This window comes from Neodiprion fabricii, chromosome 3 (genome assembly GCF_021155785.1).
Source record: "Neodiprion fabricii isolate iyNeoFabr1 chromosome 3, iyNeoFabr1.1, whole genome shotgun sequence".
NCBI lineage: Eukaryota > Metazoa > Arthropoda > Insecta > Hymenoptera > Diprionidae > Neodiprion > Neodiprion fabricii.
In genome coordinates, this window is record NC_060241.1 from 31557554 (window position 1) to 31583238 (window position 25685).

Below are 25685 nucleotides of genomic sequence, written 5' to 3' on the forward strand. Positions count from 1 at the left end.
CCGTAAAACGGCGTCCTTTTTCGTTACAACCACGACCCCCATCAGTGCCTTAAGTAGCGTGTAGCGATTAAGAGGCATTCGTTTCTGCTGGGAGGTTTTATTTTACAGGATATATACAAGATAAACAGGGGTAAGCGTGAATGTGTGTTGTCGATACTTATCATTATCGTCGAGAGTTAATATTGGCAGAGACCGCTGATTTGAGTAGTTGCGGACTAGCGGCACATTTTCTGACGAATCGCGAGTGACGTTCTCGTTGTCAAATTGAAATGTGGCACGTGGAGCTGGGCACTCAAACACTCGAGATATCGTTGAACCACTTTCATTAATTGAGAAGATGATTACACTGTGCAGAGTTAACGCGAAAAAGGAATCCTGATAAGCATTTAGAGATTTTATGAAGTAGAATTTTATAAATAAATAGAGGAGTTGATACGCTCAAAACTGTTGACGGCGTTCATTTTAAAATGAAACTATTGCCTCAAAATGCATTTATTTGAGAAAAAAAACAACTTTTTGAATAATTTTTAAATGTTTTGGACATGTTTCAAAATCAGAATTATAACTCAAAATTTGTAATTTTCTTGCAATGTGAGAATAATTGTACAAAATAAATAGCGGCAATTGATTTGTCCTAAAATTTTACCCCTACTTCATATGCTTAACAATATTTAATTTGCAGTATATCTCGAAAACATCGCAAAAAACGAAAATCAAGATCGTACACCGTAGTGTACAAAAAAGCGACTGGGTTAAAACAAAATCAATTTTTTTATTTATTTTTATAACGGTTCTAGTGCTCTTGCAGAATTATCGAATCATCTGATCATTCTGTATCTGAAAGAGTGTCAATTTTCGCAAATACTTTCGGTTATTTTCGACAATCACTGCATCCGCGGTTCACGATCATTACACTTGACAGTCACCTGAACACAACTTTGGCGATTAGCTCTCCACTACAGCAGACACAATGGGGAGAAAATTAGCGAATTCGAACTACGATCGCGAATAAATTGGCATCACCTACTCGTGAGAAAGTAGCGGGGATATGGGGGACCAAGGTCTTGGCCTCTAGATAGTAGACGGTTATATAAGCCGCGGTCGTTGCACAGTTGTAGTTCAGTCAACCTTACGCGTAGCTAAAGTTCGACACACTCGCAATCGGTCGCGTCAATTTGTACGGCAAATTAAAATTGTTTCGAGGGAACGACGTCGAGGGGATTTAAACTGTTTGTGTTATAGACCTGATGCTGGGCACAAGAATATTTTACTCAACGAGGCGTACGTTCGCTACTGCTGCTGCTGTAAGTGATTACACGAATTCGTACCAGACTCTGGACTATGTAAATTGTAATACGAATAATTTTATAAACGGTGTAACAATTGATCGGAAATTGTTTTTCTCTTGCGTAGATTTGCAATGGAGTTTTTAAATTAGCGGTAATTAACGAAATTCGTAATTAGATACTCAATATTTCGGTTCCGGCATCTGATGCATATATATTGCGTACTGCAATACTCTTCACAGGTCAAAATGGTTCTCTTATTGCTTCGAAACAGGCAATTTGGTTAATTTGCTTTGCGGTATCTGTATTTACACTGGTAACCTAATTCTCTAGCAAAACGCTTATTTGGTTTTGGCAGTTAAGTGAACACGGTGTAAACACTTTTTGTCGTCTGGGTACAATATGTAATGGTACAAGTTTTCCAATCTTTACGAAACGATAAGTCGAAATAGTCTATTTTAAGTTGGACGTATGTATATATACATACAGAGTCAGTGAAGATAAATTAAGTGAACTTATTTACCTAACGTTCGATTGGGAGTTGGGAGTAACAATTATAATTACTGTACACTATGATTTGCTTAGCAGCACTTTCGTGATGTTCTTTTTTCTTTTTTTTTTATTTCTTCTGCACTGCAGTGATAAATTATGCACCTCTTTATATTTCGTTGTTGTTTTATCGTCCGTACTTGAAGTGATAAATTAGATTACAAAATTTGCATTAACGGTGTTTTCTTCTATAATTTGTCGTAATTACTAATAGTTTTGTCTATTTCTTTACAGTCTTTCTAGGGTCCTAGTGTTGTTTTTGGTTGCTTCTTCTTTATTTTAATTGGGTATGTATTGACATATTGACCGATTACCAGTGCTTTCTATCAGACTATATCGGTCGTCCGCAACGGTTATGTGATGAGTTAAGAAAACTGCATATAATTAACATAGTTTAGTTAAAATAAATAGAACTTGAAAAAATCAATCAGCGAAAAACGCCCCTGTTAATCGAATGTAACCGTGGCGGTCTCAAACACATAATACTTGCGTAAATAGCTGCCGACTAATAGCAAGCACTGTGAATACGTTGACGTTTATCCAGCGCTAACCGGTATTTTCATGCCATTGCTTCATATTTTTAACTTTGCGGTATTTACACGCCTTTGGTTGTACGATTGACTTTCCTCATCTTTTTCTTATTTTTACTTTCTCATCACGCCAGACGGTTTTCTAAGCACACACAGACGGTATTGATTCAATTTTTTTCCAGTATACACAAATGTGCAGCTTTGGCGATTGCAGTATCTTCATATTTATGGAATTTCACTTTCACGTATTATTTATCAATTCTACGTGGATGCATTTTATGAAGGATTAGAGTATCAGCTATTTTTTAATTCTAATTAAAAATTTTCAATATTCTCACTTGTTCATACACCATGACGTCGTTTATTTCCGACTCGATATTGCTACTTTACCTTCATTCAGGTCTCCTTTCTTCTGAACGATTCCTCTATACTGCACAATTCCTGGATATCATGTGACAACGAACCCATCGTTTTCTGTTTTTTCGAATGAAATTTTCATCCTTCTTGAAAACGTATTTTCGTATTAGTTATTGTCACTATTTTATAGTCTCATTGGCATTCATTTACCGGCAAGTTGGTAGGTAGAACTTGTCTTCTTTTCAAAAAATAACTGTAATAATAAATTGATATAGGCGGTAATGGCGCAGTTGAAAATAGCGATCATTGGCCAGAGTAATTTTGCTGCCGACGTCTACAAACTCCTCCGACAAGATGGGCATCACATCAGCGGCGTGTTTACGATACCTGACAAGGGAAATCGCGAGGATCCGTTAGGTGAGTGAACTCGCGCCTGTTCGAACTGTATCTATGATTACTGCAATAGTGTGCGGGATCATCGAGCTGGAGGAAAACAAAGCATATTTCATTGAGTCGCCATTTGAATCGTAAAAGTCTATGTACGTTTTACGTAATTAGAATGCAGTCGTGAAACGTGGTTGACCCTACTTCGTAATCGTGGTTCGTTTATTCGACTCAAGTGAATCAGCGTTTAATTCATCACTCTCACGAACGCTTGAATATTCAAATGGCTCCATGATATTAAACTGCCATTTAACTGCACGAAGAACAGCGATAACGCCACCGCCTGACGATTACCGTGCATAAATTTCGAGTGCATTTTAAGACACGACGAAGAAACGAGCTTCCATCGTCTCTGTTGAATCAGCTGCAAATGTTCACCGCTCCGTCATGACATTGACGAAAGTCGCTCATCGTTCGATTCCCTATTTTCAGCCGCAATTGCAAAGGCTGACAACACTCCCGTCTTCAAGATCAAAGCATGGCGAAGCAAGGGCGTCACCCTTCCCGAGGTGCTGGACATCTACAAAGGGCTCGACATCGACCTGAACGTTCTGCCATTCTGCAGTCAATTCATACCCATGGAAGTTATAAACCATCCACGCTACCAGAGTATCTGCTATCACCCATCCATATTGCCTCGTCATCGCGGAGCGAGCGCTATCAGCTGGTAGGTTTTTTTGTTTACCCAAATCGTCGGCCGAGTATTTCACCCACCATGCGGTGTCTTTATTCGCAACCTTTGTATCCAATTTTTGACTTTTATGGTCCATTTATCTAACAAACTTCCCAATGAAGTGACCATTTTTGCGTCTGGCGAAAGCTCGGTTCGTATCAGATAGTCAGATATCGGTAGTCTGGTCGTGGTCACTGCAGAAGTGAAAGGTATGCAGTCGGTTAGAATCCCGGGAACCAGCATTTGTAAAAGGTAAACCGTGAATATAATCGCGGTAGAAAATTACGGGTGCATTCGCATTTCCTCGTTCATTGCTCGATCCCGACCCGTAGCACGAGTGCGGCGACGTCGAAGTGGTTCTAACCGGTTTTGCGTGGAATTATGCCAACATGTAGGCTAAGAGAAACAGACTCTCAGGATTGTATGTTGTTAGACTTCGTGCATAGGAAACGGTTAAAAAAATGTCGCATCTTGAAAGAGGTATCGAAATCGCCCACGCAGACACGTCACCACAATTTAAACAGCTGTTGCACTACATCTTTCCTTTTTCAGTAAGATCACAGTAGCCGGTTTTCGCTTGGATCATGTGCTGATCCAGTGATCGCCGTTTATCTTCAATGGCATGCTTCTCGTATCGTGTATACAATATTTGCAGTACATTTTTCACAAAGTTGGCCCAGAGCTTTCATGAGCATTGTGGTACTGCTCTAGCTAATTTTGACACAATGCTCCGATATAAAAAATGCAAGCGACCACGTACAATGATCGTAGATATTGTGTAAGGAGAATTCACAGCTTTTTATAAGTCATACCAAATGGAAAATTTTCCGAATGCTTCCGCACTCATTCGTCATTCACATTAATCATTACGTAACAGTATATAAAAATGTTTTCCCGAACCTGCGATACAATATTATCGGTCAACTTCAAGGTTACCTAATTCTTTGCGTTTTTTCTAAAATTTAAACACACGAGGCTAGTTATCGTTATTTGTTCTTGAAAATCATATCAAGAGTTCAAAAATCGTAACAAGTCGCGTTGTGTCACTTCACAACACAGCTTTGTGACTCGGTTGACTTTTTTACTTACCATCATCATATACTTTATCTACTTCTTATCTTGTTGTTATTAAATTTGATCATTATGTAAGTAGCTATTCAAGCGCGATGGTATGCCATAATTCCGTTTACTTTTCATTCGTTTTGCTGTATCTGCTAATCTCTTGAAAGCCAGACGATTTTGTAACATTTGATAGCGGGGCGGTCAATTCCGAACGAATGTTGTACAATTTTTTTATTCTTAATTTTTGACAATTGAGTTAACTTTACACAATAAAGATATGAAAATATGTCAGGAGCGTAGTATCACAAGTACTCACATAGGTATTTGGTCGATATAAAATCCGTTGGGCTAGAAAGCGTAAGACGGAAGGCATAAGACCTTGTTCATTTTTACGCATGCAATCTTTACAGGCGTTATGCAATCGATTAAAAAGCTTTGACGTTAACCTCGCAGTCGATATCGTTGAATGTTTACGAATTGTTTAATTATTATTTAGTTTTGTATCGCGTCAATTATGGTACATGAACTCGCAGAAACGTTTCGTAGTAATCATTTTTTTATCCTATTATTCTAAATTTCTCCTACATCTGCGATTACAATCGTCATCGCATTGGGATTTTGTTTAGTAAAAAATAAGCTTGTATGCAGGATTTTTCTTACCACGCATTTTGTAGTATCCGTTTGAATGGTTTATATGAATAGAAAAATGATTGCGATCAGAAATTCTATAGTTATACGGAATGTATGAGGTAAGGGATGAACTGGTGAAGATGTGAGCCTGTCCGGTATTCCAGGACGCTCATCGAAGGTGACAAAGAAGCTGGATTCTCGATCTTCTGGGCTGACGATGGCCTAGACACGGGGCCAATTTTACTTCAGCGTTCTTGCCGATTGGAGCCAGACGACACCCTCGACACTATATACAACAGATTCCTCTACCCGGAAGGTGTCACCGCGATGGGCGAGGCGGTGAATCTCGTTGCCAAAGGAATCGCGCCGAAAATCAAGCAAACTGAAAAAGGTGCCACGTACGACCCGATGCTTAACAAGAAGGAATTGCAACAGGTGAGGTTCCGATTCCGTGTCGCAGTTGTACCATATAGCCTCGTTACGACTCTAAGCCCAACTTACATCCTACAATATCATGTCGTGTCGATAGGTGGACTGGAAAAAGTCGGCCGAGGGTGTGCACAACTTTATCAGAGCCTTGGACAGTACTCCAGGTGCCTGGACATTGATCAACGGCGAAGAAGTTCGTTTGTTCGGCTCCTCTATGTGGACAGCATCCAAGCCCGAAGGTGACGTGGTGGACGTTGGCGGGCAAGAAGGTATCGTCCACGGGGCTGGTCTCCTGGTGAAGGCGGCGGACGGAAAGCTTGTGAATATCGAACGGTTGAAGATCGGGACAAAAATGTTGCCTGCGAGTAAGTTTGGAAAGGCAGCGGACGAGGTTCAGTCGATCGAATTCACGGAGGAGGAGTTGAAGAACACGGAGGCGATACGGGCCATGTGGCGAAGCATACTGAACATCGACGTCGAAGACAGTACCGACTTCTTTGCGTCCGGTGCCGGGAGCATGGACGTCGTCAGGCTCGTCGAAGAGATCAAAGACAACTTTGGCGTTACTCTGCAAAACACGGACGTCTTCATGGCGCCTACTTTTCAAGATTTCGCCGTCGTTGTCGCCTTGGCTGGCCGAGGTGCCTCCGCTTCGAAGGAAATCAAGTACGACGCTGTCACCTTACACGTTAACAACATGGACGTCAAGTTCCCGAGACAACTCTTTATAAACGGGGAATTCGTCAACGGTGAAGGCAAACCTCTGAACACCGTAAACCCGCACGACGAGACCGTTATCTGCACCGTAGAGAGTTCGTCCGCCAACGACGTGGACAGAGCCGTTAAGGCCGCTAAAGCTGCCTTCGACGATGGTGAATGGGGCAAGATCAGCGCCAGGGAACGAGCTACGCTACTCTTCAAGTAAATCAGCGATGTTTACATTGTTCTATGCTTGATTCGGTGTTTTTTTCAACATTATCCTCTTGGAGAATTTCGAGCGATTTAGTTTTCTGCTTCAATGGGTGTAACGCAAACGAAGTCAAGTCATGTTCGGGCTGAGTAAAAAGTGCTGTATTTAATTTCAGATTGGCGGACTTGATGGAGCAGCACAAGGAGGAATTGGCGACGATCGAGAGCATAGATTCAGGCGCGGTTTACACTCTGGCGCTCAAAACGCACGTCGGAATGTCCATAGACACTTGGCGATACTTCGCCGGTTGGTGCGACAAGATTCAAGGATCGACGATACCGATTTCGCACGCGCGGCCTAACCGTAATCTGACGATAACGAGAAAAGAGCCGATCGGTGTTTGCGGTCTTGTGACACCATGGAACTATCCCCTGATGATGCTGTCTTGGAAAATGGCAGCCTGTCTGGCCGCCGGTAACACGGTGGTGATGAAACCGGCCCAAGTGTCTCCTCTCACCGCTCTGAAATTCGCCGAGTTGTCAGCTTTGGCCGGTATTCCGCCCGGAGTGATCAACATCGTTCCGGGATCAGGTTCCATCACCGGAACCGCGATCGCCACTCACCCACTCGTCAGGAAGCTGGGATTCACCGGATCAACCGAGATCGGACAGGTGATCATGAGGTCCTGCGCCGAGAGCAACCTGAAGAAGGTGTCCCTCGAGTTGGGGGGCAAGAGTCCCTTGGTCATATTCGATGACGCGGACATTCAGCACGCGGTAAGAACCGGAATGAACAGCGTGTTCTTTAACAAAGGAGAGAACTGCATAGCGGCTGGACGGATTTTCGTCGAGGCGACGATCCACGACGAGTTCGTTCGTCGGGTCGTCGAGGAGGCGAAGAAAATCGTGATCGGAGATCCGCTGAACAGGCGGACCTCTCACGGGCCCCAAAATCACAAGGCGCACATGGACAAACTTATCGAATTCGTCCAAAAGGGTGTCGAAGATGGTGCCAAGCTCGAGTACGGTGGAAAACGTCTCGACACTCCTGGCTGGTATTTCCAGCCAACGATATTCAGCAACGTCGAGGACCACATGTTCATCGCCAAGGAGGAGTCCTTCGGACCCATCATGGTCATTTCCAAATTCCACGCGAAAGACATGGACGACATGATCAAGAGAGCGAACAGCACCGAGTACGGTCTCGCTTCCGGGGTTTTGACCAAGGACGTCAGCAGGGCGCTCAGGTTCGCCGAAAAGATCGACGCCGGCACAGTCTTCGTTAATACCTACAACAAAACTGACGTCGCTGCGCCCTTCGGCGGCTTCAAACAGTCCGGGTTTGGCAAGGACCTCGGACAGGAAGCTCTCAATGAATATCTCAAGACTAAGACCATCACCATTGAATACTAGATCTATCATTATCGCGGAGGGACTGGTCTCGTTGCTGCAGTTTCAACTCGATGACAATTGAATAGAAGAACTGAAGAAAAGACGTAACTTTCCCGTACCTATTCGAAAATTATACCGATTCTCTGGGATTTAGTATCATGCGTGATGCGGGCAACATAAATGATCCCTGCGTCTATCCGACATCATTTCACTTGCTGACAGCTGTTTAAAATTATTTGTTATACAATTAGTTTTTACATCTTTCATATACTATCAAACTACGGTTAAATTTTATTACGAATGTGTAAGTGTATGGATGCTTTATTTATATAAAAATACTTTTATAAAATAATGTCTGAACTGTTATACATACCTCGATTCTCGAACATTAGCTAATGGCAATGTATATGCGGTATCATTTTAATGTATTATTATTACGAGATTGAGAGAGTAGAACGATAGCGATGTCACGCCTCTCAAAATTGTAATACACACACGAAGCGAATGAAAGAGCAGATTTTACTTAAAACTGTAGGAAAAGAGGAACTTTAAAACCAGTGAAAACTAATGTGTGCCGTCTAAAATCTGCTACATTTGTAGTAAAAATTGCAGTTGTCATGGCTATTAATTACCAAAAACCTTGATGTTGCACTTTCTTCCTGCAGTTTTGAGTAAAGTCTACTCTTTTCATTCTTTCCGTGAACCGAGTATGCTTGCATCGATGGTATATTACGTACCAACGACGTGAAGCAAATGATACGAGATCTGCCCTTTGCAGAGTGTTTCGAACGTGAATAATTCATCTTATGCTGAACACTGCGACGGCTGTGCGGGACATACAACTAATGTAAAAATGGCACATAAAAATGCAGGGAAATTTGAGTGTCAGTACACAGACGTACCTATTATACCCTTTGCGGTAGACACATGCGCATATTTTCAGAAGCCATTACAATGAATACTTCATATCACCCATAGTGTGTCGGATGGAAAGTGAAAACCAGACATCTACGGTGAGTGTGACAGATATCACGGCCAAAGAAACGGTGAGTAAACACCATCATTTTTCGATGTTGCGCGGATTGCTACAGCATCATGATTAATGGGCTACAGTTGTTTTTGTTTTATACCGACTCGGAACTCGTACATGCTTCACACGCGATGTCTGAAGCTCAAATTTGACCAACCAATGCGATAAGAAATCATCAGTGTTATTCAAGGCATACGCTGCACAGTTGGTGATCCAACAAACCACCAGTGACGAGTCAATTTCAATTCCAGAGACGTGAACAGGACTGCCAATAACACTTGCGTCACCTGCTATTAGTTGCAGAAAAATACGTACCAGAATATCGTTTTCCACAAACAAACAAGTTTACTGTCGTTTTGATCGTTATACCTGATGTCCCTGATGTTTTCATGTAAAATCGGTAATTTATCGTATCTTTTGTTTTGTGGTCAGTAAATAACCGTGGAAGTGTAGTCGAACGTTTCAATTAGAGCGTGAATTTCATTTAACGATCGTCCAAGTACAGCAGTTACAGTGTTTTCATCTGATTACATTCGATCAAACTTCTTTAAAACGTAAAATATCTGCAATGGTGGCTGCATTTCAATGAACCGAGTTCGCCTGACAGCCCCGTTTATTAGCGCCGTGCCACTCGACGAACAAATGATCGATTTCTAGAAAGGAATACTGGATTTTATGCCTCCATTTACAAGAGGTGTAAAAAGTGGCAGTGCCTGTAATTTCGGGTAGCTAAGGCACTGCTATGGTAGCTTTTCTTGACCGCTCGTAAACAGAGACACGAAGTCCACTTTTTTCTCCTCAAAATCTATCCATTCCAGAGTACAGGAAAACACAAGGGTGAAATATCCAGAAAGATGAAGAAAAAATCGTTCTGGACAAAGTTTTACCCGACGTTTGCGTCCAGCTGTTTCAGTATGCTACCAACCACATAACATCGACTTTACTGACACTAAAATTAGGGCAATTCCATAAACGTTACTGGTTTATACGTTTTTGGTGCATGCTTTTTCTCTCAGCCTCAAATCTTTTAAATATTTATTAATCGACTGAATATCCACTTGCGATTTCAAAGAATTATAGGCTTTAAACGTCATCATCGTTGAATCTAGGAAGTTCCTTGATAAGGTTAATAGAACACCTTGTTGCGATTTCAAATTTGAGAGAACAGTCCTTGAACGTATCAGGTGGCATAAGTAAGACTGAATATATAGTACATCCATGTAGCGGTCAAACCCAGAAGTAACTGGTATACATATAGATAACATATATCGGAGCGGTAGATCATCTGCCAAATAAGTTAATCGTTCGTTTGACAAGGATTAATCTAAGTTCGTCAACAGAGGCAATTTTAAGCGATCAATCGATCGACCAATAGAGAACCAAGAAATATACGTTTACAAACGTGAAGGTTCTTGCATATTATACTTTGCAGCACGCAAGTCGTTACCAAGCTTATTTTTCACGGGATATGTATATGTCTTCCATACGTATTACGGACACGTCATATACTTGTGTTCATTGAATCGCAACTGAAAAGAGTTTCCCTCCCTCGCGAATAATTTAGATGAAAACATGAGATCCAACTGTCGATATTCTTCAGGGGTTGATATCTAACACTTCTAACAAGACGAATGAATTTTTATATTATATGCAGGGCCTGTGAAACATGCAGTTAATGCTGAGACGGTATCACTCGATGCGATAAAAGCTTGTTTTCCGCAAGATGCATTTTCCCACGCCTAGAGCAATAACCATACTTTTATTACTGCCATATAACTGGTCATTAATTTCTTGCGCTAACGTAGATCTTTAGCTAGTCATTTTTCCGCAATGATTAAGGTCGCGCGGTCTGGCACTTCCGTTGCGGTAAGAGTTTATTACAGGAAATATATCGCAGTAGTAACAACACGGTATGATCAGACCGAGTAGGCCAAAGTATTGAACAGTCGCTCAATTGCAACTCGCGTTTAGTGATTGCTGAAATATTACGAGTTCAAATATTTCGTGGATGATTCGCAGACAGAAAGTTTATTTGAACATGCCAGTGAACCTGACCGCTACAAAAAGTATCAAACTTTGAGAATGTGTAACAAACTCATAACAAACAATACGAAGCCAGCAGAGCCGCAGACAAACAAGTGACACGGAAGCAGCGCTGTTAGTTTTATCGTAAATCAATCGCCGAGCATTAATTCCAGCAGTCTTACCGGTATCGCCTTCGAGAACGGTCAAAGGTATCTAACACCAAACTTCGACATCTGTTCATTTCTCATTTGTCATCGGTCTCGGTGACACAGGCTTCGGAAATTTCGAGAGGTTGTCAGTCCCTCAATTGCCGTGTTCGGCACTTACGTAGAGGTTTTCTCCAATCCGCAGTGTACGTTCGGCGACGTTGTGAGTGCTAAGCACACACGAGTGATTGAGCTTTTCGCTAGGGGTGGTGGGATGTAATAAACGCCTACACTTATCTGATGGCATGCGGCTTAGCAGCTCACCCCTACCTGATCGAAGGTGTCTTCTTTCACTCGGTTAGCGTAGCTTACTAGTAGAGTAACTAGCGAGTGGTCAAACCACGCGATTCGTCGCTTGGCTGCTTTTCCACTCGGGGCTTCATAACTATTTATTCCGATTGTCCTGACGTATTTGTGAATGAAAAAACGGCATCCTGATGCAAATCACGGCGAGAGATGACGTTGACAGTATGTAAAATTTGTAATATTCAATCATACGACAATGGCACGAAATTTGAAGTAAGTCGATGATCACAAGTCGACATCGTTACGGAAATATTAAATACGTGGTTAGGGAAGTGTGATTGGTTTATTTGGATGCAATTTTGTCTACAATTTCTGGACGATTTCACGCGTGTTGCAATTTCCATACAAAATATGTACGGGACGTCGTCATCATCGCAATACGCAAGCTTTATTTGTTTATTTATTTAAACTTATTTATCGTGCATCATGTATACAATCACTTTTTACTTTTTATTCTTTGTATTTCGTTTTGACGTTTCATACACTCGGTTCGAGATATTTAAAATGCGATTATTTTATCTATATTATAAGTGCCGATAATAGACGCGAAATACCGTGGATGAAAACGAATTGTATGTGAAGTCTAAACGCACTTGCGTTCAACGCAATTTGCAAGTGAAAAGGATATTCGTAAATATCGCTGCACGAAAGACCGGCCGCAAGAGTGCAGATGGTTTTGAATTTAATGCTGATTACATTCTGCGTGAGTGTTCAAAATTATGTGCCTTTTTCAGATGAGGTTTACCAAGTTTCTAAGCTCTGTCTTCGCTATAAGCGCTGCAGAAAATTCACAGAGCTTTTAATATTTCAAGCCTCCAAAGTAACGGGATGAAGTTTTATTTAGCACGTACGAAAAGTTCTTTCAAATACTAATTATAACGAAACCTCCCGTGCAAGTACCTTGCAAAGGAATTGAAACTTTTTGAATCGTCAGAAAAAATATTATCACATAGTTTGCGGCACTGTTACTATTACAATTTAATCTTTATCGAAAAACAAAACCCACCAAACATCTACTTCTTAATCTTTGAAATTTGTTTCAATTCTGATCAATTCTTTTCAATTCTCAGCGCGTTTAGCAATATATTTGGTACAAACACCGGCATATTTAATTCAAGTAGAATAATAATGATGAAGAATTAAAGAGCACTGAAAGATGTTAAATCTTTGAGAAATCTCCGATCGTTCAAGTTTACGAAAAAATCAACTCGACGCCTTTGCAGCGTGTTTGGAAAATTGCCACTGCTCTATTCACTACTGAATTGGCAAATTCTGTTATTTAACAAAAAATGACCTCATAATAAATACCTTGATCTCGCGACAGAAGCAGTTTTTCTGTACTGTATTGAGCGACGGTCATATTCATGTACGGAAGATCATAATCCTGCAAACAGTGACACAGGGACACGAACCTGGTAGACTCAATTAAGCACTTCACGGCATATTATACGCCATATAATGTCAGGGTCCGTTGTTGTTGATCAAGTATAATCGCTGATCGGCTTGCGTCTACCTATCAATCGAATATTTCATGCGTTACAGACAAAAGCGTGTGCAGGTTTTCCGAATGCATATAATAATGCAGGATATGCACGGATGGACGTTTTAACGGACGAACACTCGCTTGTTTACAAGTCTGAACGATGAATGTCGTTCAGCACGACATGTTTGCTAGTTTACTCTGCTTCGAATGAAGTGACATAAAACATGTGCCGCGTTTTCTCCTGCAGCATACGGATCTTTTTTTGAAATAGAAAAAAAATTATCTCACATGTCCAATAAATTCAACACGAAACGAAGACGAGAACTATTTTCCACAGTTAAAAAGACCGATGAACTCGACTCAAGTGAGTCGATATAGGTTCGTGCAATTCAAGCCCGATAGATAATAGATCGGCAATAATCATGCGGCGAAATAAACAAGCCAGTGATGGTACGGAACAAAAATAACACGTGACTGTATGCAAAACAGCACCTATGCTATACGTCGTCAGATAAATATCTCATCAGTAATCGACTTCAATAACAATCATTATCCAACATAATCTGAAGTGAATAAACTACATCACGTGGCAGTCATTTTTATTAAACACGAATTTGCGTTCTTTTCTGAATTTCCATTCAAATCGTGCGACTGGTTGATTTTTACGAACCAGGTTAAGAAACTGAAAAAACCTGAAATAACATATTTTTCACATGTAGTATAAATGATGGTTGATAAGTTGAATTATCCGAAATACGTAGAAAAAGATCCAAAGACAATAATAGGACGTAATCCGCAAGCTCACAAGTCGATGCGGACATCTCGTTTCACGGTATCAACAATATGTAGAAAGTGCAAACAGAGGTTTCGGCGCTGAAGTTAAATCTCGTGTTCAGTTTGAAGTAGAAGAATCGCCAGGATATTGGATACTTTTAGAAGATTGGCGGTTTATACATACCTATATCGGTGATCATAGCCGGCTCCCAGATCTCAACTTCCCGTTCTTACGTCAGGCTTGAATACTCTGTGAAACACGAGAAGATTCTTCCGTCAAAGGAGCCACTTTCCAAACTGAGCATCCGCAATCTGTCCGTCAATTTTTTATACCATAATATATATAAGGTAGTGCTCAGACCTGATATATGATGGAAGGCAAAATATCTCCTTCCTCAAAATCACACGTATACCCAAAAACGAAAGGAGAAAATGCCATAGATTTGAACAGATGCCTCAGAAATATTATCATTGCAGAACAACCGAAGCCGGTAAAACACCAGAACCGACGCAAGCCGGAAATCGTCCAGAATATAGTGAAATCTGACCTCTATCAGGCTCTCTTCCCGGCCTACCATTTCAACAAAGTATGTGGTCTCCTTCCTGTCAGTTTCACAAAATTAAACTCCGGAAGATATTGCGGACGCTTGAATTACCTCGAAGTTACGTACAGGTAATGATTATGTCCAATATCAAGTCAAGGATAACTTTATTAGTAGGTGTGTAGGTGTGTTTATATAATCGCCAACTTGGAATAAGAAATCCAAGATCTGAATGCGTTTTCTTGAGATCGTTAAAGATAAGGTGACACGAGCGCCGAGTGAATCTGCAGAGTTCACCTTTTATCCCGATAGAAATAACGAAAGCCATGCAGAGCTGATCTCCCCAGGATAATGTTGAATCAAATCCGCAATTTTTTACCGCATCCCTGCAAGCCGACTGTAATTTGGTATTGTGACCGTAGCGTGGGACTGCTGTTGCTCCTGATATGCGCCGAATTCTGGGGCCTCTGGAGAGACCTTCACCACGGTTGGGAAAACAGTACGAGGATGAAATCGAAAACGGCTGTGGTGGTCACTTGTAGCGACATTATGGCGATCGCTGGACTCGCGGCAATTTCCATTTTGGGCATGCCTCTCAGATGGAGCAAGATACAGAACATCATGGATCGACTCGTCGAGGTAAAGCTTGCCACTTTTTAACGACTCAGTACTTTCATTCCATTTCACGTCGGAATGTTGAAAAGCTTCTAAACTTTCGATGCATTTCGGAAATTCAGTACAAAACTATAAGAACGAGGGTGCGTTATCGTTTTAAGAAATTCTCATGCGTGAGGTAGGATACAGCCGTATCTACTATGTTCGATAGTTTTGTAGAAGCTGGGAAAATAAATCACCGACCCTAATGGGTTTTTTACAAGTATAACTTGGACAGACTTTAATGCCTGCTGATGAAACATATTGAAAAACGTGAAGATGACTTATCGGACGTCGAGACTTGAATTGAGAGGACATTGAAATCTAACGATCTCCAACTGTTGCTTGTCGTTATTTCAGGTGGACGAGAAGCTTACCATCGTATCACCTAAAAAGACTCGAAGATTCTGTATAATCATTATGTCCGTGACGTTGATCTACTTCAACGCGCTTTCCATAATCGACTATTACGTCTGGGATGTGCAAGCGAAGAAAGTGAACAAGATAAAGGACAAGGGAGCGATTAATTACGTGCCCCTTTACTTTTTGTACGTCCCTGTATTGATGATGGAGATCCAAATAGCACTAGCAGCGTACAATTTGGGCCAAAGATTCGCTCGGTTGAATAAATGTTTAGGAAACATGTTGAAGACCGAGCGTTTTGCAAACTTCTTTTCGAACGATCTTATCCCAGGTGAATATTTCCTCAAAACCTTTTCATCCAATGTTATTAATTTACCCATCTTTAGAGAGTTTGCGTCACGTCACGCGATACAATCTTGAGAGTACTTCAGCGTTTCCTTCTCCAGAGATCAAAGAACTCAGTGACTATAGGTATAGCTACCGTTTCGCTTTTGTAATGTCGAGTCTTTGATGATGAGAATTGCCTCTTGTCGTCCATGGCAGAGGAATTTGATTAGATCAAATCGATAATTTAGCTCAAACCCCGGGTCAAGATTGTTGGGGTTCGTTCATCCTCTAATTATTTTATCCTCGACGTGGTTATGAGTGACAAGTTTAATAATTTGTTACAAACTCTCCTCAGGTGACTTCAACGAACACGGCCAATTCAGAACTGTTATCAGGGGGGATCTCAGAGGGGAACCCTTGTTTCGAATACGGAAAATATCTGACATAGAGCTTATCAGAAGCGGTAAGTGCGGCACGAGATCTTCCCTTCAAGTTTGCATATCTCTCTTACAATTAATACCAAGTTTCTATGAAAACTTCTTGTTATCTTATACAATATGTGAACTCGACACGATCTGAATACGATTTGTTTCCTTCGGACAAAGTTTACAGTCAAACCGAAACCAAATCTGTGTTCCGAGTTGCAGATATGAATTTTTTCCGCCGAACTTTTAACCGAGCAAGTGAAAAGTTGATCGTTTTTCAGGCAGCAACAACTCCGCGGAGATGATATACGACCTAGTAACGGTCCATTCCTCATTGTCAGACACGGTGCTCGTGATCAACAGCGTCTTCGGCCTGCCAGCTCTCGTCGCGGTGCTCACCTGCCTCCTCCACCTAATTATCACCCCCTACTTTCTGATACTTGAAGCCAATGGGGACCATAACGAAATGTTCCTCGTCGTTCAGTTGATGTGGTGCATCGGGCATGTAGGCAGATTATTGATAGTCGTCCAGCCGTGCTACGCAGCCTCCGTTCAGGTACATCGTTCGAACCCAAGCATTCTCCGTCTGCTAAACTTTCAAGAGCGCCTCTCTTATCCCCAAGCGGCTCGCAACAAACATTCAAGTATCGCTACTTTCTGCTAGAAGCATGAAAGACATTAGCTGAATCCTACCTCCACAACAGTATAACGTACAATTCCGATGAAATCTTCTTGAAAGTATTATCCAAGCCCATACATATGCATTGCCTCTGTTTACTCCAATGCAGATATTAGACCCATAAATTTATCAACTTCCGGCGTTGATTCGTCTAGGAAAGAAGCCATTTCAGATCGATCGGATGCCCCCGTTCAACCGGGCATTAGAATGTTGTAACCTTTTCGCTTGAGCCATTGTTAAGCGTCAGGAATTTACGAGCGTCTAAGCTCGAGCTTCGACGCTGTAAGGATCCGTGTACTTGCAACACCAACACATCACAATAACCGTATTTTGTTGCCCGAGAATTTCGCCACTCAAGGATCTGCTCACGTATCATCAATGTAGATGTTTTTCACTTGTGTCGCAGCTTCATTGCCTCGCGAATGAAACGTCGTTCGATGAAATACCGCGAGGTCCACGCCTGTCCAGCAAAATAGCGATACTGGTCATTTTTAGAAAGTGGTTTCTGTCTGGTTACAGGCGAAGGGAACGGCAGTTCTCGTGAGTCAGCTGCTGTCGGTTAATTGGGAGCCAGACGTTCGGAAGCAATTAGAAATATTCTCTCTCCAACTATTGCACAGGCCGTTGGAGTTCTCGGCTTGCGGACTTTGTTCCCTGGACAGATCGCTCGTGACTTCGGTAAGCTTCGTTGTAAGAACACTGCCAAGTCTCCTTCAGGTATTACTCGGCGGAAAAAACAACTGTACTCTACTTGTAAGCTCGACCTGAGCTTCCGTATTATTGTCCCTGCAGGACCCTCAACATCTGTCGTCTTTCAAAGTGCGCCACTACAGAGGAACAGCAACGCGGTAGGCAAACAAATACATGAACGAACGAACAAGTGAACCAGCCGCTTTCAATACTTGGGATATTTTTTCGTGCCATCCCGTTTGTGTCTTGAGCGATCACGATCCATCCGGATCCCAAAATTATACAATGAAATTCAATGATGATCTCTATAACCTCGGGAAACGATGATAACAGCATGACATCTTCGTTCGATTCTCTTGAATTAAGTTCTTGACTTGCACTGAATTCCGAAGAAACTGAGATTGTACGACAGTATAAAATCATCGATAATTAAGAGAAACTTACGAAACATTATCCTGATTAAATATCATTCCAATGAAGCCCTGGGAGATTAATAAAATACGGTCAATTCAGTGTGGCTTTACATGAGCCGATCATTCGAGAGGTTACATTTTGTTGTTTCGCTGTAATTAATGGTAATGATAAAGAATAATACACGTGGACAAAATCTATCCGTGCTTACTGGGATTTATTCGGTTTTCGATGTTCACGAGAGTCTTTCGGCAGATGTCCGACAGATAATTATGCTTCGACAATAAGGCAAATTTTGGTATTTTAATTTATCAAATACACATTGAGCGATGTTTTTCTCTACGTTTCAGATCGCAGGAGCGGTGACCACTTACCTCGTCATTCTGATACAGTTCCAAAAGGACGATGACACCAAAGAGACGAATACAATCCTGAAGAACGCGACGATGCTGTTGAGGAACGCAACGACACTCCACAACGCAACGGCAAAGCAACTTTAATCCCTCAAATTCGGATTCCCTCACGGTTGTCATTAGGAGTTTCGTACAAGTTTAATATAACATAATACATGTCACTGCGGCACGGGGGGTTTCGCAGGAAGACGAGGACTCTCGTAATACGACTGTGAACCAGGCGTACCTCGAGTCGTGTTTCGAATGCAATATTTCCTGCATTTAGTACTTTCTGCGATAGAGAGAGAGAGAGAGAGAGGAGAAAAAGTGAAATATTAATATATCCGCACGTAGAGTATAAAAAACTTGCATATGAAACTCGAGCCCGTGATTTGCCTTGTCTTTGGACAATCGGGCCTCGAAATTCTACCTTCGCAATAACCAGGTATACGCATTTGCGAGTGCTCATATCTCGACGTTTCGAAGCGATGAACTAGATACGTGCATTCATGATAAAAAGATTCATATTCACGAAAAATAACGAACGCGACAAATCTGGCCGGATTCGAGGAAAGGTGTAAAGTATGGCGGCGTTCGAATCACTTTTCAGAATCTTATGTCACTCTCCTTGACAAAGGATAATATCTATATTGGGACCGGATACGTCAAGGCAAGTAACAACGAGGGGCAGAATGGCGGATGGCCGTGACGGGCGAAGTGATTTTTCCGACCAAACTTTTTCAATATCAGTGTAATGCAGAGTAACGTTTGTGCCATTTCTTATTTCGCTCTATTTTGTAGTCCCCAAAAAAATTGATATCTATGTTTATTTTCCGGATTTATAGAGTTCTGCGGAAAGATTACACAAATGTATGTATTCGGAGATTTACTTTTTCTCACGCGGCTTTTTGCTTTAGCTTCTAGAAATCCCTATAAAGTATGGTCGCTATAACGAGAGTAACAAGAATTCGTTGAATACCGGATGCACCAGGGTTGGTATGAATAGCGTTTCAAATATAATATGTATTGATTGAACATCGATAGTTGCAGGATTAATAAAGAATATTTCGAAGTATACAAAGTTGGCAAAGACAACTATGAAACTATTCACCGAATGCAGACAATGCTGCACCTGGTTGAATTCCATCGATTATATTAAACGCTGAAAGCTTAATAGACACAACTCTGAAATTGGAATATCGCTGCGATAGAACCGTGGGAAACACCAAGGATAAAATGTGAATTCGATTAATATCGTAGCTTTGATCTACCGCTAGCTGCTGTACATGAAATTCCTCGAATTAACGATTGGTACAGTGGTAAAATCTTGTCATCGAAATTGCCAACTTCGAATATCCAGAGAAATTGAACTACCGTATCACATACAACACCAATATATCCGAATAAAAAGCAGTTCGCAGTTATGATGGAAAATCTAATACCACCGTAAGTAAAAGCCTCTTTTATTTTACAGCCAACAAATGACTGATCCGACACTGGCTTATCTTGCTATCCGATCAATCAAATCCCAAGTACTACTTCTGTTGCACCGGCGTTGAGGTCGCGCAGTTTCTCAATATTAAAGAAGCTCACTGATCAGCCCCAAGCTTTGAGGATGAATCAAGCGTCGTTTGAGCCGCGGCTGCCACGACACCGTGCACCAGTAATTACTGGGAGCAGCCCTGATTGTCCGCCTTCCAATTTCAGTCCAGGCGTCGCGACGCTAATCAGGATGAGCCGGTTCAGAGACTCCGATTGAGCAGCAAGCAGCTGGAAAAAATGATGTACGCATTTCTTTCCGTGGTTTGGTCGAGTCACATCGACGCCGCGACGCCACAAAGTGCCCGGCAGCCACCTGCAGGACCTTTTCATCTCGATCGCGGCGTGCGTCGTATTTCAATGAACGTATTTCAGTGCTCTCCGCACCCTCTTCGCTCTTCCATTCTTACGAGAAGAGGGCCTCTTAGAAAGAAGCCTCTAGTCGAGTGTCAAAAGCTCTGTTCATCGGTGAATTGGGTTTTGTTCAGCCATCGACTCCCCGTCCTGTCTTGAGACACGCCTGGAAAGCTATTTCCGCTGTGACAAACTACCGTGAACTGTTCATTCGCACCAGTTTCACGTCTCAGAATGTCGCGAATCCTTCGAGGAGCTAAGCCTGTAATTGCAAACAGCGCAAGCTCATTTCTTAGGTCTTAGTTGCATGGATTTTTAAATTGATCAAATACATCCAAATGTATAGTTTTCGAGTCCACATGAGTTTACTTTCTTATTATTTTATTCTAATGATCTACACTCGGACGTGAATCAACCTGAAATAATTGATTGTGTTACACGAAAATTTTTGATAGTAAATACGGTATTGGCAATAATATTTTCCGTATAGGTTTGTTTGTCTGACACTGAAGCGTCTTCAGATGGCAGTCCTTTTTACAGAAAAAACACTTCCTATTTCCGACATTATGAACAAATCCTATTGTTTGGACTGGTGAAATTGTAAGAGGCTTACATATCCGTCGCTTTGAATTTGTCATTGTATAACTTTGGAGATCAATTTATTTTTATACTATATTTCTTTGCTGTCGTTTATTCTTCAAGTCCTCACAATGGATTTATCGAGCCTTAGCTCCATTCGAAATCAACGTATTTAACATTATAATGACTTTTCCATCCTAGCTGCCATTAGAAAATATCTGGTGGTCGAAAATTTAGCAAACGTCAATTGAGATTATCGGCCACATCGGTCATTGCGAAAGCACATTTCTGTATTCCATGCCCTCTGAACGGTGCATATCATCTCGAACGGATGATATCAAGCTTGAAATACCGCCGTGTGGCATCGTTGTTGTTTTACTCGGCGCTTCATGGTTGAAGGAATTCTCGAACTGAGCTTTCTCTCTGCTAATTCCTCGACCTCAAAATACTGACAGACCACCCGCCACGTTTCGCATATACCGATATTATTTAGAAATTCTCAGATTCTATAACACAACGCGAATTTTCGGCGTGAATTCCGATCGCAAGACCATGACGGTGGCTACTGTAAATGCATGTTAATTCTACAAATTCAGGCCACTGAAAGTGGCATGTGAGAAGTTTGATTCCTTTTTCCTCTCTTTTGTCCACCCTGATTCCGTTGGGAAATTTGCGAAAATATCACAGCAATTCGTGTTTGGAAATTATTCGTGACCAGGTGGTTTTGTAGAATGAAAAAAATTTGTTGAATGAAGGTCAAACAATTTAATTTATTTACAACATGTAAAATCAACGTTTCGGCCGGGCCTCGTCGACCATCTTCAGGAAATAAGTGACAACCTTTTCAGCTTCGATTTTAATTAAACGCCATAATGGAAGGAAGTACAAATCGTGTAACGTGCAATGCAAAAATTTAGCGGTAAATTGTAAGGTTCCGCGATTTATAAATGGGTGAAAGCTTGCTGAGCTAATTTGGGGAAAATTTATCTCAATCGCAAAGCAGTTTGCACTCTGCGGTGTGAAACGTTCGAACCGAAAGCAGCGAAATATCGGTGCTCATGAATTTTCGGTGATTGGGACCGCTTCGATTGGCAACGAATTACGCGCGGCGATAAAAGCTTCTTGTTCGGTTCGCAGAGCGGAGAAAACTCGTCACTAATAACCTCGGTGAGCTTACATGCGGCCAATCCGAATATCCTAGCCGTCCGAGAGCGTAGATACTCGAGATACTGTATCCCCGTCACGTTCTCCGTAATATACTAGAAATCTGATTTATTACCCTCGCGGGGTCGCCTCGCCCTCCGGGCTTCCAGGCATCCTTTATTTTCCCGTAAATTTCGAAAACTGAGACATTGAATCCCCCAGATTTAGTCACGTCCTCGACGGACTGTGATCCAACGGCAATTAATCAGTCCGATGTCTCCCGCTATTTTTTCCTTCCTGCAGGGCCTTTAAAACCTCACCGGTAAGAAATTATACGCGCCTGAAACTAATCGCGTGTCTATCGTCTCGGGATATTTGCACAACTGCGCTAATTCGACTGCGTTTGATGACTTCATTAGCAGTCTGAGGCCAAATTATCGCTGAAAAGTTAAATATCACGCGAATATATTGACTGTAATTAAAATCGATCCTGCTAAATCCTGATCAAAAGAATTATGTGAGGGAAAACAATGTTCAACGGTTTATTCATCTTTCGTAGAAACGATGGCGTGACTCCATTGATCCACGTGATAACTTTCTTCAATTTTATTTCTCGGTGGCCCAAGTTGAAAATTTACAACCGTACGCGGAGCTTAACTGTGCTCCAACAGGATTTGTCTTGCAGTCCGGAAGACAAGGCTGAAGGGAAAGGTAGAACAGTGACAGAAACGACAAGCAAACATACATCATCGGCCGTGATTCACTTCCACGTGTAAACAAGATTTTTCAAGACGACCGGCTCGAAAGAAATTTACGGTAAATACACTATATTTTTAAGGATAAAGTCATCCGTTACGTTTCTTTCACTTTTTTTTGTCCCTTCTTTTCTCTAGCACTGCTGAGGATCATTGATTTTCATTATAACCTGGAGCGAGGGTCACAGCCCCGATGTATATACATCTTATTTTAGTATTGTATTGGAAAATATATGCTTGTTCCGCCACTTTGTTTCTGGGGAAAAAAAGCCATTTGTTCCAAGTAGCTTTCTTTCGGCACCTGAAAAACGGCGAGCCTACACGTTATTCTAATTATGATTCGTCCTCGTAAAATCTGTCGCTTCGTTCTACTTCGACATTCCTATTTCGACCGCAGTGTCGGCGCATACATTAAATGCAAAGATCATTTTATGCAGAGGTCAGCTTGTCAGGCGGCTGAAGTACCTCAATCGGCACTGCACTCGACGAATCTTCTCGTCTAACTTATTGGGCTCAAGTCGTCTTTCAATGAGATAAAAAAATGTGTCGATTAGCGTTCCTCCGTTGAGTACGCCAAAAATAGACAAGTTATTTCCTTTATTCGATCCCACCGTTCAATCGTAAATTCCATGGTGAGGAACGACTTGCTGATAATTGCAGGATACAGAATCCCGAAACGTATATTAGAGGCTTTATACAACTGCGAAATGAACGGAAGTTACCGGCGTAATTAGTGAAGACTGGGTGGTAATTTACGTCACACGTTGCTTAACGCGGAGCCATTACTTCCGCCATCAGGTACCTAAATACATACACACTTGTAACTTACACGTACGTATAAGTCGGGAGCGACTGTAGATATCTGTAAAGAACCGAGCACCTCTACTTTGGCCGGTAATAATTCAGCAGGTGATTCATTCGTTCGGTCTGCGAGTGCGAGGGACGCCGCGACGCCGGGAGAACCGATGACTCGCGTTTCCCCTTGCAGCAAAATTTTCCCCGTTAATATAGACCGCAGGGTTTTTCCTCCTCACTCCTGCGGCTAGGCATAACTCGCTTCGCGGTCGCCGAGCAAAGGGCGCTCACTAAAAGCGCGTGACTAATACGAAAGCTCGCCGGTTTGATACTTCCTAGAAAAAGGCCGCTGCGAGAGAGATTGCGGAAATACTGCAGAAAAGGATAGAAAACAAGAGAAAGATAGATAGAGAGAGAGAGCAAAGCTCTTTAAACTCGGAATCAATACCGCTGTACGGAATCTTACAATATTTATTTGGAAATTGGGAGTTTCCTAGTGTCAACGAGGGGATGACTCGTCGTTCTAAGGAAAAAATTAAAAAATGTTACTTCTCGTTTTAACCCTAGGCCTGTCATCCCATGATCTTTTCCGCCTTCTTTTTATTCCCGTGCGTTATTTTTGCCTCTGTCGTTTAAATTTTTCTTGACGCTATACTAATCAGGAGAAATTTCAATCACGGTTTCAATTTATGTATCTACCTCGAGTTCCTCGTTTTCACCTGTTCTTTGTCTCGACGGGAATCGATCATACCGATTGTACCGTTCCTGCTTTCACGGTGCACCGTATGCATATAACGCCCCACAGAACCAAAGGGGTACCGCTGTTTATAATTGACTGATGAAAGCCCAATCTTCCCGAGTTTGTGCCGAGGTGTGCTTGTCAGCGTGTCGGATATGTCTCAAGTGACGTGACTATTCATCGCGTTCCCTACGTCTACTTCGACTCTGCTTGTTCCGCCACCCCGGCAACTGACGCACCTCCAGCGTACCGTATCCCATCACACAAATTAAACTCAAACTCCGCAGACTGCTTGCTGTGTAACATGAAGAAATGTTCTAGTTTCTGCAGGTTTTGTTACGTGATAATCCTGTGGGGAGAAAGCCTTTCCACTTTTTGTCTAATTAAGAATAAGGTTTCACATTCATAATAAAAAGAATCGTGTTTCGTGTGTGAAATATGTTGTTCATTTTTCACCATTTGCGCGATGATTTTTCAAATGAAATTGCCCCAACCGAGATCAAATTGTTTCGAATATATCACACAGGTGTGAGAATTTCGTCTGAGGTTTAGAATTGATTCAATCTGTAAGGCGGTATCATCGTCTGATGATTCAACGAATTTATGCAAACTAGAACATCTCCCAGAGGGAACTTCGTTGTGTCAAGTCTTCCCGAATTTCAGTGTAATTTGAAAATTAAATGTAACAGGAGTTTCGCGATGAAGATTTGCTGAGAATAAAATGTACACTCTACCAAATTTCGAGACAAGTTATAAAAGTGTTAATTAACAAATACCCTGTAATTGACAAGGTGAAATCGGAAGCTGCATGATTCAGAACCTGGCTTCACGTGTCAAAAATCGAAGAAAGTTTCACGTGTTTCATTTAACGCGTCAAAGAGCTCTGCTACAAACCGATATTCCGATTCAAGATTAAGATCCAGAGATTAGATATCCAGTAAATTTGAACCAAGCCCTTTGCGATATCGACATACATCTACCTACCCTGTGAAAGCGTAAATATCAAAGAAAGTGAGGAATAAATGAGAATCCATGAGCACAACGTGTATTAAAAAAAATTCATTCCGAATTATTTTTTACACCTACAAAAGCGTAAAGGCGCAAAATAAGCATCGAGCTGCGCGCTCGCGAAATTCGCGCGCGGAGGATTTAAGCAGAGCTTATACAGCCCAGGATAATTCGCGGGTAACATTTCATCGTTAGATCGAAATGA

General features: G+C 41.7%; 3 protein-coding genes across 10 annotated transcripts in view; all 3 read left to right on the forward strand.

The window, feature by feature from the left end:
- Positions 1 to 12: 12 nt before the first annotated feature.
- Positions 13 to 8613, forward strand: LOC124178491 (cytosolic 10-formyltetrahydrofolate dehydrogenase). Of its 3 annotated transcripts, none has more exons than XM_046561875.1 (7): positions 13 to 130; positions 1243 to 1304; positions 2998 to 3139; positions 3599 to 3833; positions 5696 to 5966; positions 6061 to 6881; positions 7046 to 8613. In XM_046561875.1, the coding sequence occupies exons 2-7, from the start codon at positions 1248 to 1250 to the stop codon at positions 8280 to 8282; spliced, it is 2763 nt and encodes a 920-aa protein (XP_046417831.1). In that variant the 5' UTR covers positions 13 to 130; positions 1243 to 1247; the 3' UTR covers positions 8283 to 8613. The 3 variants fall into 3 exon arrangements, with proteins under 3 accessions (XP_046417831.1, XP_046417830.1, XP_046417832.1); XM_046561876.1 differs by lacking the exon at positions 13 to 130 and adding an exon at positions 2070 to 2122 and having other exon boundaries at positions 1153 to 1304; XM_046561874.1 differs by lacking the exon at positions 13 to 130 and having other exon boundaries at positions 1111 to 1304.
- Positions 8614 to 11506: 2893 nt separating this feature from the next.
- LOC124178498 (gustatory receptor for sugar taste 43a-like) lies at positions 11507 to 25276 on the forward strand. 6 transcript variants are annotated; one of them, XR_006869822.1, is made up of 9 exons: positions 11832 to 11990; positions 14563 to 14758; positions 15050 to 15266; positions 15642 to 15975; positions 16327 to 16434; positions 16678 to 16952; positions 17595 to 17753; positions 18527 to 18895; positions 25264 to 25276. XR_006869822.1 is itself a non-coding variant. In XM_046561901.1 (8 exons), exons 3-8 carry the CDS (start codon positions 15135 to 15137, stop codon positions 18674 to 18676), a joined length of 1158 nt encoding a protein of 385 aa, XP_046417857.1. In that variant the 5' UTR covers positions 11507 to 11525; positions 14563 to 14758; positions 15050 to 15134; the 3' UTR covers positions 18677 to 20861. The 6 variants fall into 6 exon arrangements, 4 of the variants coding, with proteins under 4 accessions (XP_046417857.1, XP_046417854.1, XP_046417855.1 ...); XR_006869821.1 differs by lacking the exon at positions 25264 to 25276 and adding an exon at positions 20276 to 20861 and having other exon boundaries at positions 18527 to 20014; XM_046561901.1 differs by lacking the exons at positions 11832 to 11990; positions 25264 to 25276 and adding an exon at positions 11507 to 11525 and having other exon boundaries at positions 18527 to 20861.
- LOC124178502 (uncharacterized protein CG3556) overlaps positions 22981 to 25685 on the forward strand; it is a 48277-nt gene continuing 45572 nt past the window's right edge. The window contains exon 1 of the mRNA XM_046561911.1: positions 22981 to 22999. The gene's annotated coding sequence lies outside the window, so the exon portion shown is untranslated. The remainder of the gene's footprint in view (positions 23000 to 25685) is intronic.

Excerpts from the sequence above, each read along its gene's own strand:
- LOC124178491 (XM_046561875.1), top strand. The coding sequence starts at position 1,248 with ATGCTGGGCACAAGAATATTTTACTCAACGAGGCGTACGTTCGCTACT. Across the intron at positions 1,305-2,997 it reads CGTTCGCTACTGCTGCTGCT|GCGGTAATGGCGCAGTTGAA; the intron begins GTAAGTGATTAC and ends AAATTGATATAG. Across the intron at positions 3,834-5,695 it reads GGAGCGAGCGCTATCAGCTG|GACGCTCATCGAAGGTGACA; the intron begins GTAGGTTTTTTT and ends CCGGTATTCCAG.
- LOC124178498 (XM_046561898.1), top strand. The coding sequence starts at position 11,960 with ATGCAAATCACGGCGAGAGATGACGTTGACA. Across the intron at positions 11,991-14,562 it reads GGCGAGAGATGACGTTGACA|AACAACCGAAGCCGGTAAAA; the intron begins GTATGTAAAATT and ends TTATCATTGCAG. Across the intron at positions 17,754-18,526 it reads ACAGATCGCTCGTGACTTCG|ATCGCAGGAGCGGTGACCAC; the intron begins GTAAGCTTCGTT and ends TCTACGTTTCAG.